At 44.7% G+C, this 17,712-nt stretch overlaps 1 protein-coding gene across 5 annotated transcripts; it reads right to left on the reverse strand.

Annotated features, from left to right (window-relative positions):
• Positions 1-618: 618 nt before the first annotated feature.
• rbms1a (RNA binding motif, single stranded interacting protein 1a) lies at positions 619-11,419 on the reverse strand. Of its 5 annotated transcripts, none has more exons than XM_084667561.1 (14): positions 11,112-11,419; positions 8,860-9,008; positions 7,911-7,969; positions 7,707-7,798; positions 6,379-6,536; positions 5,987-6,066; positions 5,265-5,377; positions 4,585-4,631; positions 4,286-4,373; positions 3,824-3,874; positions 2,037-2,138; positions 1,761-1,826; positions 1,602-1,677; positions 619-832 (listed from the first exon to the last, which is right to left on the reverse strand). In XM_084667561.1, the coding sequence occupies exons 1-13, from the start codon at positions 11,160-11,162 to the stop codon at positions 1,609-1,611; spliced, it is 1,125 nt and encodes a 374-aa protein (XP_084523687.1). In that variant the 5' UTR covers positions 11,163-11,419; the 3' UTR covers positions 619-832; positions 1,602-1,608. The 5 variants fall into 5 exon arrangements, with proteins under 5 accessions (XP_084523687.1, XP_084523690.1, XP_084523689.1 ...); XM_084667564.1 differs by having other exon boundaries at positions 7,917-7,969; positions 11,112-11,304; XM_084667563.1 differs by having other exon boundaries at positions 6,379-6,530; positions 11,112-11,304.
• Between the last annotated feature and the right edge of the window lie 6,293 nt (positions 11,420-17,712).

Genomic DNA, 17,712 nt, shown 5'->3' on the forward strand with positions numbered 1-17,712 from the left:
ACCTCTCAAAGAGATATATAAAAAAAGATAAAAGATATTGCCACGATGTAGCTAATCTCATTCATTTCAAGTTTGCATGTATGGATGTGTTTGGATATCAAATTGTCTTGTGGCCGTGTTTGTTAGTGTAGTACAGACTGGGTTGAGCCTACATCCTTGATCGTGCCAAAAATTAAAGTAAATTAATTTGGACTAATAAAAATATTCCAACCCTAGGTCGGCCTACTTTGTGAGTGAGTTTCTGAATGGTTAATGTGACAAAAAAGAAGGCACATTTTCCAACCTATCATCCATTTGGAAAAATGTCAGCATTTATCACATATTTATCCTCCTACGTTTGATTTTCACTAAAGCCTACAGGCCTACTTCAAAGGACACCTGAAAGACCATATTGAAACCAGTAACACCTCACCTAATAAACACTCTTTGCAAGCAAAATGTTTCATATATCTCACTAATAAACTACCTATAAAATCACTGAAGCCTTGGAGAGAAAAGAATCAGGTTCATGCATTTAGAACATCACATCACACAGTGGGTGTACCACATCCACTTGAGAATCCCAGGTAGAAAATAATAATTTTTTGTTGTTTTTTGTTATCAAAATAAAAAAGAATATTCCTGTCTCTTTTTTTAATGGGAATAATAACCGTTTTTTTTTTTTTTTTTGTCCATTTACACGTTAGTCAGTCTCCATCCTAGACGTTCTACATAATTCCAGCACGCACAGATGTTTGGTTGAAGCTGTCCGAAGACTTCCTGGGTCTGGTCCAATCAGAGGAGTCTGAAACCGTTCGTGGTCGTACAACCTTCAGCACTGCACCAAGGTCATCTGCCACGGTCAACACAACCAACAAGATTAACACCACACACACGACCGTGCCACAACCATCATCACAGTCATCAGCACTGCTTACAGCCATGGGGCCCCCGGACCAAGGGGATGCCACTGGGTCAATGCCCTCAATAACAGGCAGGGTAGGTCGTGTTGCTGTGAAGCACTTTTTTGTCATATTTGCTTAAATAAACTTCACATCTTGTTTTGGACACAACAATAGCAACCAATACATCTAAAACAGGGGTGTCACAAGCCGGTCCTCGAGGGGCCGCTGTCCTGCATGTTCTGGATGTTTCCCTGCTCCAACACACCTGATTCAATTAAATGGGTTGTTATAACGACCATTCATTAACATCAGGTGAGCTGGATCAGGGAAACATCTAAAACATGCAGGACAGCGGCCCTCGAGGACCAGAGTTTGACACCCCTGATCTAAAAGCTTGACTGTGAAGTGAAATCAATCCGATATCTGTGGGCGTCACAGGACTGTGATAAACATGACCAATCATTAAGGTCAGACCGGCACCAATGATTGGATGGCATTCGGACCGAATGGAATGATTGGACAGGCTACTTGTCTGTCTACCTCCGGGCAGTAGTCAGGTGTTCATGTGTTTTAAAGGAGTGTAAAATTGCAAATTTCACGAAACATACCTACCCTGCCTTTAAAACATGTTTTTCCATTAATTGTTTGAGTGATTGAGTCGACTTCACCCTATTGGATGTTTAATGCTGATTCATTCAAACTAAACTGAACTCGTACCTTACTTTTACTTGCTTTGTTGGCTGTAGGGAGAGGAGTTATTGGATGAATCCACTTGCTGTTGTGATGCGCTGTCCTGGGGAGGGAACAGTTGAATGTTAGTTACCACCATCACGGGCTGTGACACAGTGTCTTGTGGAAAGAGAGGTGCTTCCTTACGGTTGTCTGTATGTGTTGGTAGTGGGGGACGTAGCCACCATGAACAGCAGCGTTGGCAGAAATGTACTGAAGCATGAAAAGAGAGAGAATTAGACGTTTGTTTATTCAAGGCCTATTGTCAGAATATCGTAATCGTTCATAAGGTATAGGTATAAAAAAATGATCTGCCGACCTGCTGTTTTCCAGTACGATCCCTTAAACTATGTTTACAATCTTTCTCAAGTATAGGTATTGATTTATATATAGAGCACATGTATTTCCCAGAATGCTCCTCACCGCCCCGCTGCCACCCAATGAGAGATGACCCATCTGCTGAGTCATCATGGCTGCCGGTTGCATCGACATGGAGTGGTCAACAGAGGGAGACATCACCGCTGTCTGAGAGAGGAAGAGAACGATAGGGAGGGAAAAGAGGGAGAAAGAGAGAGGAAGAGAAAGAGAACGATAGGGAGGGAGGGAAAGAGGGAGAGACAGAGAGAGAAAGAGAACGATAGGGAGGGAAAGAGGGAGAGACAGAGAGAGGAAGAGAACGATAGGGAGGGAAAGAGGGAGAGACAGAGAGAGAAAGAGAACGATAGGGAGGGAAAGAGGGAGAGACAGAGAGAGGAAGAGAACGATAGGGAGGGAAAGAGGGAGAGACAGAGAGAGAAAGAGAACGATAGGGAGGGAAAGAGGGAGAGACAGAGAGAGGAAGAGAACGATAGGGAGGGAAAGAGGGAGAGACAGAGAGAGGAAGAGAGAGAGAAAGAGAACGATAGGGAGGGAAAGAGGGAGAGACAGAGAGAGGAAGAGAGAGAGAAAGAGAACGATAGGGAGGGAAAGAGGGAGAGACAGAGAGAGGAAGAGAGATAGAAAGAGAACGATAGAGGGGAAGAGGGAGAGACAGAGAGAGGAAGAGAACGATAGGGAGGGAAAGAGGGAGAGACAGAGAGAGGAAGAGAGAGAGAAAGAGAACGATAGGGAGGGAAAGAGGGAGAGACAGAGAGAGGAAGAGAGAAAGAAAGAGGGAGGGAGTGAAATTGCAGGAATGAGAGGGAAGGAAAAAGAAAGAAAGGGAGTGAGAAGTATAGAAGGAAGGAGAGAGAGAGGAAGTCATTTTAGAGTCAAGTAGGCAAAAAGCTAGACGCCTTCACAAATGTTCTTTTTAATGATGGCCGATTTTCTGGGTCAGATTCAACAGTGGATTTAAACCTCAGCATATTCATGAAGGTTTGCAAAGAGAAATGCGAAGTGGGGTGTGGTTGGTTTGGAATTTGTTTAACTATTTTTTTTTTTTGTCCCTCGCTTACACAAGCCAAGCTTAATAGGAGGTTTTCCCTATAAAGCAAAAGCCCTTGAGGGAATGTACCATTTCCAAGTATGAAGAAAAAAGGGGAGGGAGGGGGTGCTGTGGATACAACATAGACACTTGTTCTACTGCAAACCATCTGTTAGCAGGAGATGCTAGTGGCCTCAGTCATAAGACCACGGCTGCTGCTGGCATTTCCTGTTGGCTGCTGGGGAGCAGAAGGCCAGACAGACCAGGAGACTCTGCTGAACGACAGGCTACTGACTCAGGTGTAATTCAACTCACATTGTTCACAGCTAGGAGGAGGGGGGAGGGGAGGAGAGGAGGAGAAGGGGAGGAGGAGAAGGGGAGAATCTCCTTGTTTTGTTCTTCCACAACATCACCACCACAAAAAGAAACAATAGGAAAGAGATCTCAGACTAAACCATTTGTGTTTTTTCCCATCCCTAAATAAACATCAGATCAGTTTTCACCCAGTGGAAAACGTGATTCCTGGAACTGAACTCCGCTAGCTTCTTCTCTCTTCCCACATTGGGTTAGGGGCTTCTTCTCTCTTCCCACATTGGGTTAGGGGCTTCTTCTCTCTTCCCACATTGGGTTAGGGGCTTCTTCTCTCTTCCCACATTGGGTTAGGGTTGTTCAGCCAAGTCAGCAGCCAAGACCTGATTAAAGTAACATGCTGTGTTTTTCTACCGGCCGCTGTGTTGACTGCTGGACATTTGCCCTTCTCACCAAATACAGTGATGACACGAGTGGGACAGGACGATTCTCTTACCGGGTGCTGCATTATATAAGGCTGGTGCTGCATCCAAGAATGATTCTGGACCTGGTACACCAAGGAGAGAGAGAGGACGAGAGAGAGAGAACGAGAGAGAGAGAGAGAGAGAGAACGAGAGAGAGAGAACGAGAGAGAGAGAACGAGAGAGAGAACGAGAGAGAGAGAGAACGAGAGAGAGAGAACGAGAGAGAGAGAATGAGAGAGGGGAAGGGTGGGAAAAGGGGAAGATGGTGGAGGAAGGAGGGGGGTGATACAGGGGAAAGAGAGAGGAAAAAAAAGGTTGGCAAATAAAAGGGGAGGGGCAGAGGAGAAGGAGGGAGAGGTGGGACAAAGGGAGGGACAACAGTTAAACCCCGTGACAGATGTACACTGTCTGCTCAGCTAAGCACATTAACAGAACACTGAGTCTGGTTCCATGTGGTCACGGAAGGTTCTGGAAGAAGTAGAAAACCCCGGTACCTGATAGGAGGAGACTGGAGACATGTAAGGAGACATGGTGGTCTGGGCAATCATCCTATTGGTCAGGGCGTAGGGGGACGGATAAAACCTGGGTGAAGGAATTCATCCAGATATCAAAACATCTGGTCTGGTAGACACATCCAAGCACTTCTGAATACGGTTGAAAAGTATTTGAATCACGACAATTTCAGGTTCGACAGGTTCAAACAAAAAAATGAGCTGTATCCGCGACTAAAAAAAGATTTTCCCATTTCAATGAGATCTTGAGACCTCTTCCTCCCCCCAGCCCTGGAACTCACCCGTTCTGCATGGCGGCTGAAGGGTCATAGGTGAGAGTCACCCCACCCTGGAGGAAACACACAACACACAACCACGTTCACCACCAGAGGAAGAGAGAGAAAAAGAGAACGATAGGGAGGGAAAGAGGGAGAGACAGAGAGAGAGGAAGAGAGAGAGAAAGAGAACGATAGGGAGGGAAAGAGGGAGAGACAGAGAGAGGAAGAGAGAGAAAGAGAACGATAGGGAGGGAAAGAGGGAGAGACAGAGAGAGGAAGAGAGAGAGAGAACGATAGGGAGGGAAAGAGGGAGAGACAGAGAGAGGAAGAGAGAGAGAAAGAAAGAGGGAGGGAGGGAGTGAAATTGCAGGAATGAGAGGGAAGAGCTGGGAGAGATCCCAGCTCTGAGCACACACTTCATTTGTATGTTTTCGCGCTCTTGTGGATGTCTGAGTTGCCAAATTAAATGTTGTTGTATTGTATACAGACAATAAGGCATCTACCTTACTGTCCCGCTACCATACCTCAACATCACAAACCATCAGAATAACAATGTGTTGACTTAGCAGATGTTTTTATTCAAAGCAACGTAACCTTCGAACCTGCAGCCTTCAAAGCACTACAACTGAGCTATATTCTCATTCAAGGATCTACACTTGTAGCGGTGGCAATGTGACGTGGTAACAGTAATGAAGGCTTCTCACCAGCCGCAGGTCGCCCTCCCTGGTCCAGGTGCGCCCGCTGGGGATGAAGGGGCTGTGGCTACTCCTCTTCCTCTGACCGTCTGCAAACTTCACCAGCAGAGGCTCAGAGGGAGCTGTGGAGGAACACCATCATCATCACCATCAGCTCCATCCTCACCATCACCACCACTATTACTATCACCATCATAACCATCATCATCACCATCACCATCAGCTCCATCCTCACCATCACCACCACTATTACTATCACCATCATAACCATCATCATCACCATCAGCTCCATCCTCACCATCCTCACCATCACCACCACTATTACTATCACCATCATAACCATCATCATCATCATCACCATCAGCTCCATCCTCACCATCACCACCACTATTACTATCACCATCATAACCATCATCATCACCATCACCATCAGCTCCATCCTCACCATCACCACCACTATTACTATCACCATCATAGCCCTCATCATCATATTATTATTATTATTATGATTATCATTATGGTCATAACAACGATCATTCATCCGCCGGTTTGATTCCCAGCCGTGCCAAACGTTGTGTCCTTGGTCAAGGCACTTCACCCTACTTGCCTTGGGTGGAATGTCCCTGTACTTACTGTAAGTCGCTCTGGATAAGAGCGTCTGCTAAATGACTCAATTGAATTTACATTTACTGTATATCTAGATATTAACCAACATGTGTCTAGATATTTACCCAGAGTTCCAGGAGCAGTCTTGATGAACTTCCCGTTGAAGTGAGAAATCACTGCATTACACTTGTCAGTGGATTCCATCCTGGGAGAGAGACGAAGGCAACTTACTTCACACATTAAAAGACTGATCGCCCTGTGAACGCTGTCCCACTGCCAGGAGAACAACAGGCAAGTAGCCAGTCCAATCATTGCATTCAGCCCAAACGCAACGACTGCTCATGTTCATCACTGTCCTGAGTCGGCTGCAGATATAGGATTTATTTCATTTCCCTGTCAAACCTCTAGATTTATGGACTAATATCAGGAAGTTCTTGTTAGAAAATAAACCTAAAAGTTCTTCTCAAGAAACGTGACCCATCCTAGCTTTGCGTGGCTGTTTGGAGCGCAGGCTCACCTGGCGAAGCCCACCCCTCGGCTGGCCCCGCTGAAGTCCCTGAGGACCCGCGTGGAGACCACCTGGCCCAGGGGCCGCAGCAGGGCCTCCAGCTCAGCCTCGTCCACACACACAGGCAGATTGGAGATGTACAGGTTGGTGAGGTCCTGCTCCTGTTGCTAGGGGTAGAGAGAGCAGGTTCACATATACATACTCACACACACACACACACTAACACATGCTCACAAACAGACGATCACACACACAATCACACACTCACAGAAAAACACATCATAGGAACACAGCTTTGTTCTGCCCCCGACAGTGACAGATCACGGTGAACACGGCGCAGGCCTGCTCTGGCTGAGGCTCTCCAGGAGCTGGCTGTGTCGTGCTTCCAGAGCGGCTGGTGGGGCCACTAGTTTCTCCCTGAGTAACTCACACCTACTGACTTCACATCAGATTGTTCTGAGGCTTCCCAGCCCAGCCAGCCTGGAGGCGTACGAAGCTGTATGCGGCCTGTGTTCTGCTAGCCTCTGCAGAAACACAGGAGACAGACACAGCATGCTAGGTCCCTCTGGGGGAAGGCTAGCCCTTTATCAATGAACTCCCTGCTCTGCATTTAAACACAGGAAGAGAGGCAGGGACCAGGGGAAATGCGCTGACTGGGAGAAATTCCACTTTTCACCAAGGAGAACTCTCCAAATGTCATCTGGTCGGAGCAGAATAGCCAACCCTTCGCTCTGATTAAAGAATCGAGTGAAAAAAACTAAGCCATACGACCTCTAGTCAAACTGTGAAGGGTTAGCGTACAGAATGCTAACTGGGTGTGGCTAGGTTATATAATCACAGCACTGTGCTTAACTGCTTAGCTTAATTAGCATGAATGCTAACAGCTAATAGTGAGTGCTAAGCTATGAAAGGGTGAGTGGGATTTTGGGAGACGGGTGAGAGAAAGAGAGGCGTGTTATGGGCTGGGGATCTGGCAGTGAGGGAGGACATTCAGCAGCAAACATGAGGTCACTAGCAGAGCAGATAGGCATCCAGGGTCATGTGACCACCGTGCTGTCACGCAGTTCGTCAGCTAACACAGACACACTCAGAGACAGATGCTGACCAGACACACACGTGGACAAGACAGACACAGAGATAAACGTGGATGAGACACAGATGGATGGATGGATGGATGGATGGATGGACGGACGGACGGACGGACAGACAGACAGACAGACAGACAGACAGACAGGCAGACAGGCAGGCAGGCAGGCAGGCAGGCAGGCAGGCAGGCAGGCAGGCAGGCAGGCAGGCAGGCAGGCAGGCAGGCAGACAGGCGAAAACTAATTCCTCACCTTAGCCATCTGGGCTTGTATCCCGCTGGTTTTCAGGGCATGAACTGCTTTCAGGGCGGCCGCTGGGCTTTCGAAGTCTACAAACCCGTAACCTGCCATTCAGGAGAACAGGCTTCAGCACACCATCACATGACCTTACCTTTAGAACTCTTTCCTGCCACTCAGCATGTTCCTGACACCCAATCCTGGTACAAACACACTGACCTTTACATTTGTTTGTTGTCTTATCGAGGATTGCCTTAGCGGACACGATCTTCCCGTATCTGTGAATACAAAAACGACGACGGAAAAGTTACAACCCGTGTTCCTTATTCACTTTCATGGTGTTTGAAATGAGCCTTTGTCTTTAGTGCATCTCGTCCACTAGTCTTGGCCACTGCAGTACAGCTGCACACCAGCCAGCCCAGGGCCCAGGAGACTGGTACCAAAACAATATACCTAGTAACAGAAAGCTGGCATGCTATCCCTGTGTGTGTTACTGTACGGAGGGGGAGGAGGTTGCAGACTCATCATACAACGTCCCTCTGAACGTTATTTTGGATTTTAAAAAGTGACAGCTGGATGAACAAATTACTATTATCATCATTATTAGTGCATCATTTCTACGCTACTTTAAACTTAATCCAAACCCAAACTGTCCACTAAACAACCATGTTGAAGCCAGCTCCTATCCAGCACATTTAGCAGAAGGGATATTTTTAGGACATGCATCATGCTATCTCCATTTGAGCCGTATTGCAAAAGAAAGAGTCTTTCATTTCTGCTTTCTACCGAGTACCACTGGGAACAAAACACGAGCAAAACAAAAACAGCTGCTGTTGCCGCTGGTAACATGGTTGAATGCCTCCCTCCATATGCTAGTAATCCAGAAGGGCCACATGAAGGGGGATAACCACCTAAACATGGCAACCGCTGAACCAGAGAGGGTTATGGGAGAGACAGATAACATTTGATAGCTGTCTCATAACAGTGTACATTTTGCAGGGTTCTGATCTGACGTATAATCATGGTATTTGTATAAAAAGCACAGCAAGTTATTAGCTCCCTAGACTGTGTTTTTGTTCTGTGTAAGTGTTTGTGTGTGTGTCCTTGCATGTGTGTGTCTACGTGTGTTTCTGTGTTAGTTTGTGTGTGAGTGTGTGTGCGTACTCACTGCTGGCAGAGCTTGACCAGGTCCAGATCAGTGGTGGCAGGGGGCAGACCACGGATGTAGAGGTTGGTCTTGCTGAGCTGATCCCATCCTGTGGTGCTGCTGTTACTGCTGCTCACTGTACTGGGGCTCCCTGGGGCCATAGGGTAGGACTGCACACACACACACACACAAATAATTCACAAATGATGTCATCTCACACTCACAAACTAATGTGGGTCAGCTCAACCCACACTCACACACACACACTTCAACCTACGCTGACAGTTTCGTTAACAACCACCCTGCATAATATCAAGAGTCTTTTTATGGTCCTAAAAGGTTTCGGGTTATTTACATTTAGTCATGTAGCAGACGCTCTTATCCAGAGCGACTTACAGTGAGTACAGGGACATTCTCCCCAAGACAAGTAGGGTGAAGTGCCTTGCCCAAGGACACAACGTCATTTTGACAGCCTAGAATCGAACCGGCAACCTTCTGATTAATAGCCCGATTTCCTAACCGCTCAGCCATCCGACACTATTATTCTTTATAATAGTCAAAATCATAATGATGCCTTTCATTAACAGTGAGCTCTTCACTGTCGAGGCCTTCTGAGGGCGTTTCTTTATTTATTTAAAAAAAGGAAACAATCAAGCGGTAAATAAATAGTGGCAGATAAAGAAAGAAACATCAATAAAAACAAAGAAAATTATAAATAACATTTTAGAAAGGACAGCTAAAGGACAACACTCTTGAACACTCAACTATTTAAGACAGTAATGAGCCTCTCAGCTGGGGGGGGGGGTGAATCAGCAGCAGCTCTCTAACCCAGCCCCAGTCACTCGCACCCAACACCTGATGTCCCCAAAACACAAGGACCAGAGTGCTTCTGTGCTGTGTCTCCCAAACACCACAGCAATGTCACACAGGGAACTAACAGCCACATGCTCAACTATCGCTGCCAAACCCCGTTCCTCCTCTACAAAACATTTCCTTCCTCTTACTCATTCATGAAAATAACTCCTGCCCAACCAGCTTGCTGGCCCCACGTCATGGCAGCGGTCATATGTCATCTGTGATTGGCTGGCGGCTGTTCTCCAGCACAAAGGGAGTGTGTCCCCGGGTGGGAAAGAACGAAACTACCAGAGGAGAAACCAAACACATACCGAGCTCGAGCAAAGAGGAACTGTTTAACGGTCAGTCAGGGGAGATGTTACGGGGTTTGTGAGTAGTTGGTGCTGCTACAACCACACGATTAGTAAGAGTAACTGACAAAAACTAGAGAGAAACAGTGTAATACACTGTGAATGACAAGGCCTACATAGGGACACATTTAAGACACTTGATCTAAACCAACTAACACCACAAATGAACCTCAGATGAACCACCTCCTCAACCTAAGCTAAGCAGAGCCTTATGATTGGGTTACTCATTACACAAGGCCTTTTACCAGACCAGCTGCATGGTTTCATCTTTCCGCTTTCTAAGTCACTGAACCACCGACTCCAGGATCAGGTGAGATCACCCATGAGGGACAGGAGACTGTCCATAGAACACACAACAGCCCCCTCCTTGTTAACACATACAAACCTGACAAGACACGCAGGAAAAAAGCACCTGCATTAATATTAACACCTGAGAAGGCATCATTAAGGATGCATGAATGCTTGCATGCGTGTTCAGTCCAGAACACTGACCCGCATTGGCAGAGACACGAGCAGAGACTGTGCACTCAGGTGATGTGGCATAAAGAGGAAACCTGAAGCCAATGTCCTGTTTAAAAGCAGGATATTGTGCTGTCCGTTCTACATCAAATTACAGTAACTGGTTAAGCGAATAAATTGTAATCGTGTCCGGAAGTCCCATTAAGGGTTTATAGCTCACACGAAGATAGAAATGTATCCGTGGTCGTAAGGGAGTAATACGTGCTGGATGTTATCCTTTAATGATCAACAAAACAAACTGTACACTTGTCCCAAATGGACCATTTCTCCCTCTCTCGTGTCCTCCTCTCACCCTCCTACCCCCCTCGTTTCCTACACCCCTCTCCCTCCCGCCGCTGAATAGGTGCATCATTCCCACATCTGTCACCTTAAATTGGTAGGAAAAAAACCATAACGGTCACAAAAGCACGGTTCATAGCTATATTCAGTATAGGTGTATGTATATTCAGTTCATGGCTGCTTGTTTTGTGTTGTCGTTCTAGTGAATGTCTGTCCTGTCTCCTTGGAAAAGGCACCGGATAGTGCTATGCGCACAGCTTTTTGGCCTACCTGCTTGCGATAAGCGGTCTTCAATGGGTTGGCAGTATTAGCAAAAATCATCCTGAATATTCTTGTTGTATACTACTGATTGAAACTGTTTCGCAATCTGATAAAGCTACATTCGGGGTTGTTTAATAAAATCCAAAAGCTGGTTTAGAAAAAATCCGCATATTGACAGTTTCAGAATAAATATCCGGTGTACGTAAAAAACCTTTTCGATATCCTTGTCTCGTTGTCACATCTGTACATTTGGGTAGAGTTTACTGTAATCCCCGCCGTGTGTCCAACCCTGAAATTCGTTCGGTTCATTGATCTATGACGTCCTGCTGACCGCTCTAGAGTCCCACCTACTACAGACGAAACCATTTACTCTACAAACGAAGGACACGTTGAAAGGCGTGTGAGATAATACCGCAAACTAAATCAAATAGGAACATTCTGTGCTTTTCATATTTGAACGGCGCATCATCGCATCGTTGGACATTTGTAATAATGACATTTCAAGGTAACAGGTAAGTTCGTAGCAAAAAAAAAACGTGCCAGGTTCCCCGCTCGCTCAGTTTTATTCTCGCCCGCGCATACCGAACATTCTTTACCCCTCCCCCAACCCCTCCCCCCCAACTACCGCGCTGTGGTTAGGGGGCGATGAGAACTGACAGGTCAGGTCAGGATGGAGGGTCCAGCGATAAAGATGTTTAAGATGGGCGTAGCAAAACAACTGGAGAACATATGAGTCTCATTGACTTTTCCCATTTGTGTGGAAGTGAAAGCCAGGCTGAATGTACCTTTCTGTATGCCGTTTCCTTCAGCAGGAATTGGTTTGTCTCAATCTAAAATGGAAGTTGGTGGCAGGATCACCCCACGGTGATGCTTAGCCGATGTCAACAATTAGAATGGACGCGCCATCGTTTAGCAGGAAACAGGCAAATGCAATTTAAATACAGTTTTTGTCAGATCAATAAAATCTGCTGAGTCTATTATTTCACATTTATTAAGAATAATGGACCCGGAGGCTGATATTCTAATCCTCGTGGCCTTTTGTATTTTTTGATCGTGGCGTGAATTATTTTGCCATAGTATATGTAGGCCTACTGCGATGTGTAGCTAAATTATTTTGTTTTATGATTCAAAACAAGTCAACCTAGGTGTAGATCGCGTGTGCAGGGACAACTAGACAGTATCTCACATGTTTGTATTCACATCACAACAGATATATATAGACAATATTTATAACAGACAGACGGACGGCCATGCAGATGCAAACTGTTAACAAACACTAACAGGACATAAGAAGTTGAACACGTGCCGTTGTTACAGTATGCCAAACCGGCAGATTGGCCTATAAGAATGCATAGAGCAACCCTACATAGGTTGGCTAGACTCAAGATGTTTTTGTAATATGATCTATGTTCTCTAGAAGCATTCCTTAGGTATAGCCCTCCCCCGTTCGTTTAGCTTTATTGTTGTCCCAACAAGCCTGCCCTATTATCAGTGCATTTACAGTTGAACAATAACAAACACACAGTTGTCTGCTGTACTTATAGCTCTCCTCCCATGTTCCTGCCTTTCATACCAGTTGTTCAAACACAGTATATAGCGCTGCAGTAAAATCCAGTTCCCAATGCAAGATAACTCCTGTGACAAACTGAGACGTTAAACAGATAAACAAAACTCTCGTACAAGGAGAGATCTTTCACTTTGGTTTTCCTGAAAGCTTTGCCGGCTTTGTGGGTTGATCGGGAAGGTTTCCTGAATGATCAAGCCACTCACATCAGTGTGCTGAGGGGGAAGTGAAGGTGCTCTGATAAGAGCAGGGTGGGCTGTGGTGGATATCCTGTCTACCATACCCAGCATTCCTGTTCTATGGAGAAGCAAAGAGGAGCATGCATTACTGGCATACCAAAGAGAACATGGAATAACAACAGCAACTACAGGGCAGACGCCATTCAGAAAACATCTATGAGGCAGATCTTTGGCCCTTGTCACTGGTTATACCTTTGTGCTTTCTGTACGGTTTCGTGGAATAACAAATGTGATTTTAGCTCTAGCCTACCAACGTACTCTGGAACATAAGCAGGTTAGAACTTCAACACAATCTATATTCTCATTGCGGCCATTATGAAACTATGCATTCAGCGATGATGGGGCGGATGCATGTTTCTATAGATGGACTGTGCTGAGATACAAAACCGACCCACATCGATCTTTGTTAATGTCCGTTTTCTCTCCAAAGATGGGTGTTTGTTTCTCCACCACACACGGCCTGAAGGAGCAGCTCTGTGGAGCCAAATCCCCTCTGTGTGGAACCCTACATCCAGGCTCAGATTTCTCTCCTCCCTAATGTCCTCTGCCGTCTGGATTATAGTGTCAGGGACAGATCAGGTTACAAAGCCGCTTCTGATGTTGCCAGAGGAGTGAAAGGTTGAACACTGACTGGGTAAAGGGTTGCCTACAGCTGCCACAATGTGGAGAATGGTTTTCATCCTTCTAGTCAGCTATAGGTTATATTAGATACAAATGATATCATAGATAATATATTAGACAATGCTATATATCTACAAACAGTATATGTTGTGTGATTTGCCATGTCTGGGTTATTGTCAGCCTTGTATTAATTCCCTCATTCAGTGTTGGATTTGAGTCTGACAGGAACTCTGCATTACACTGACCCAGTGGCCTGTGTGGTTGGGAAATGTTCCCTCTTCAGGTTGTTACTCACATCTGTGGCGCCTCTTCTTTTATGAATTAGCCCGGTGACTAATGATGCTGCTGCATACTGTGAAACACACACTGTCATTAGGAAAGCCTTTGTTGTTCCTTATATGGACACTTCCTTCCAGGCGTAATTGGTTAAATGTGGTTGAAATCCAGTTCCTCTTTCCTCATCCAAGACTGCTGTGAAGAGTTCCTTGGAACTGACTCATTATCTTGTATACAGTGTGTGGTATACACATTTACCATGAAGTGTAGGCCGTTTCACTCCGGTAAACTGTGAGTCCTACAGCATCACTACAACGCAGACCTTGACTCACTTTCTTAAATGAACAGAAACAGTCTGAGGATGAAACTAACAATAAATCTAGTTTTAACAAATATTTATGTTGTATACACACAGTCCTATCTGGTTGGAGGATAAGAGGACATGGGAGTCTGGCAGGCTGGTTGTGGGAGGGCGAGCCGGGGAGGTTTGACCCGGGATTTACACGCCCCTCAAAGGGGCACACAGTCCCCCAGGGGATAATGAAATGTACTAAACCAGATTGAGGAAACCGAGGAAGCTTCGAAGGGTTAAAACCGGAGGATGAAGGAACCATTGTTTGCCTTCGTCCTCTCGATCGACCAAAGCGCTCTAATAGTCAACAATCTCTTCCGTCAAACCGTGGTTAAACGACACATGGAGGCTTTTGAACCGAACACGAATACTGAAACAAATACCCTCCAGTACCCTTTCTTCTTCCGCTAGAACAGTCATTCACGATATTTTCCCCTGTGCGGCCCACTTGCACAGCTCAAATATTTTTTCGGACGCCCAACACATCCGTTCACTTCATGGCTTATCACACATATTTAACAACACCACGGGAGCCAAAAGGTTTGCTTTCAAGGCTAAATTTATTTGAGCAATCAAAGAAGACCAAATGTTCATCAGGGCCACACATTAAGCACACATTGTGAAAAGAGGTAACCTGCATAACTACCACGTCCAGGCCAGTTCTAGAACTGCCGGTGAAGTTAGAAACGTGACTTTTTTAATTACCATAACAGGTTGTTAACCCTTAGGTGTTGCTCTCTTATTAACCACTCTGATTAATCTGCTTCTCAATTGTTTTCATCAACAGGTCGCCCTCACGGAGATCTCTCCCGGCGTTTCCAGATTTTTGTTAGAAACTGAGACCAATTATTTATGTGATACCTATGACGGTACTGGTCGCGGGCCTATTGGCCCCTGTGACCAGATCTGGAGTATGTCTTGTGTAGCTTCAGTTAGTAGGCCTACTTAGGGTTAAGACCAAGGTCTGCCTCCCAGTCATAAAGCCAAGGGTGATCTTGCCAAAACTTGTCCAATCTGTTTTTGAAAGCATTGATACTTGGGGCCGATATTATGTTCTCTGGCAGATTGTTCCATATGTTGACTACTCTATGCTGATGTAACATTAACGACTAGCAAGTAAGCCAACATAATTTACTAAATTGTGGCTTGTTAGCTAGCTAGCTACTTTTAACCTTGTGAATTAGCGGATAAACGTTAGGCTACCTTCATAATTGTCAATGTAGCTCGAAACGTACAAGTAGAACCCCTTTTCACTATTGCTTGAAAGGCAGCAACATTGACTCCTATGTACATCGTTGAATGTCATTTTGAGAAGACAAAATGTGTTTGAAAATGAACGTAAAGCTCGCTACCGGAAGTTGGTTACCGGTCTTATTGAAGTGGGCGTAAAAAGTCAGTTGGTCTTTCGTCAACATGCCAAGCGTAACTATTGGTATTCTAATGTAAATAAATATTAACATGGATTTATTTTTATATTTAGAATATTGCCAAAGAGTTTACAGGTAAAATTAAAAGTTTTAGCATTTATAATTTTTTTTTAAGAAAAAAAGAAAAGCGTAACCATTGGTGTTTTGGTCATGATGAATTCAAGGCAACATTTTAAAATGAGTAATAAATGTAATAATTATTTACCAACAGTATATATAACAATATTTTAATAATTATTAATTTCATTCATACTTTTCATTTGTTTGGTGGTCCACCTGTATTACCCTAGCAGACCACTAGTGGGCCGCGGCCCACATGTTAGGAACCGCTGCTTTAGATATTAGCCTACTGTATTGGAGAAACTGGGAGTACTTCTACCATGAATGTTACAATGCTTCCATCTACTGGTTAAAGTTATATGAGTCACTATCAGATTGGTGTCTTACAGTAGCAGTTTGCCAATATATAAATGTGCTTTACAGAACAATATAAGTAAAGCAAGCTAAAGTAGTCTATTGTTTACAAAACGCGGATTTAAAGCAGCTCTCTTATTCATATTGTATTCAAACATTCACTTCTGCTCATTTAAATATCACAACCACTGATTTATAATGTGTCTGGAACAAGTTGTCGTCTACATGGATTCCTCTAATTAAGTCGCTTGGCTGTAGTCACACTCCAACAGAATGTGAAACTGCCACTGCGCTCTCTGCATGTTAATTTAATCCACACATGCCAGGAAGAAAGACGCGCTCGCTCCCTCTGCATTTTCACACGAACAAAAACCAAACAACCCCATTGACGTTCATTATTATGTGGACATCAAGTGGACATCAAGTCTACTTTGTATGGCTAGCAGGACAAGTGTGCGGCTAAGCGATGTAAACAAATGGTGTGGTGACCACAAGGAGTGTCCTAAAACGGGTGACTCCTCCGCCCCTGCTGATGTGACGTGACACTGAGTAGGAGAGGATGAGGAGCTGGGCGTTCTGAGGGGAGGTGTCGACGAGGAGATAGACAGAAGGTTGTACAGGTTAGCATTCCAACGCCTTCATGATTGACTTGTGTGTGTGTGGAAGGGGGGTCAGTTATATTTAAAGGACTGGCAATGCTATCATACTGGAGCTGCCACACATATTAATCACACATATATTGTGCTGTTTTCACGGGGTTCTCTTGAGACGTATTTGTTTAAATAGGCACTTTGTTGATCATGACTCAATTTCTCAATATTTTATGCATTTGCATTTTACATCAGACTTTATAAAGTCTCTGTGATGTAAAGATATTTTAGGAAAGGTGAATGATTGGTAACATCATGTCCTGATCATTTATGTTTTATTATAGCGTAAACTACACAATTGTGCAGCTTTTTTAGTAATTCATGAGATCATTGCTACTGTCGTTCACGAGATTGACAGTTGTACATGCATGCCCCTAGACAATTTGCAGTTGAAGCTATTTAATTCTTGATCGACAATGTGATCGACAATGTGATAATTGTGTAGCAGAACACCTATAACAGTGATCACAGCTGTGAAATTGTCATAATGTGATAACTCGTCATTATAAGCTCTATTTGCTTTCTTAATTCCCTGTGGGATAAATCTGGAGTTTCTTCATTAGATGGAGAGATTGAAAAATATGATACTGAGAAATACAATATTGTTTTCAGTTACTGTACAAGAGTGACAAGGATTTCCCTCCTCTGGGTGCATGCTATATTTCAGCACAGATACGGTATATGTATACAGCTGGTATCTATCAACGTAACTTCCGTTGTAAATATGTAGGCTGGATCTCAAGGGACTAAAATGACGCATAGAAAGATGCAGCTTTCCAATTAAAAGGTGTGGAAAAGCACTGGGGCAAGATAAGAGGTGAGACGTGTGGGGATGAGCATAAAATCTAAACGAGGAGTAGTGCAGAGAACAAACATCCATCTCCCAGGGACGCTTTACGAGTCTAAACGCTCTGAGATAGACAGTAGGTGACAATGTAATCTGAAATGGAAGGTATAAACACAGCCAGTGTGATGTCATTGTCATCAAAGGTAGCAAAGAAAGGGTGTTTCTTAAATGAATAAGTAATTAGTCCAGATCCTATTGTGGGCAAGCTGGTGATAGGACC

Source organism: Hypomesus nipponensis, chromosome 12, assembly GCF_054491055.1.
Source record: "Hypomesus nipponensis isolate SF chromosome 12, ASM5449105v1, whole genome shotgun sequence".
NCBI lineage: Eukaryota > Metazoa > Chordata > Actinopteri > Osmeriformes > Osmeridae > Hypomesus > Hypomesus nipponensis.

Coding starts and splice junctions, on each gene's coding strand:
- rbms1a (XM_084667561.1), bottom strand. CDS start 11,162: ATGATTTTTGCTAATACTGCCAACCCATTGAAGACCGCTTATCGCAAG. Junction 4,632..5,264: donor GGGAGGGCGACCTGCGGCTG/GTGAGAAGCCTT, acceptor TGTTTCCTCCAG/GGTGGGGTGACTCTCACCTA. Junction 4,374..4,584: donor TCAGCCGCCATGCAGAACGG/GTGAGTTCCAGG, acceptor TCCTTCACCCAG/GTTTTATCCGTCCCCCTACG.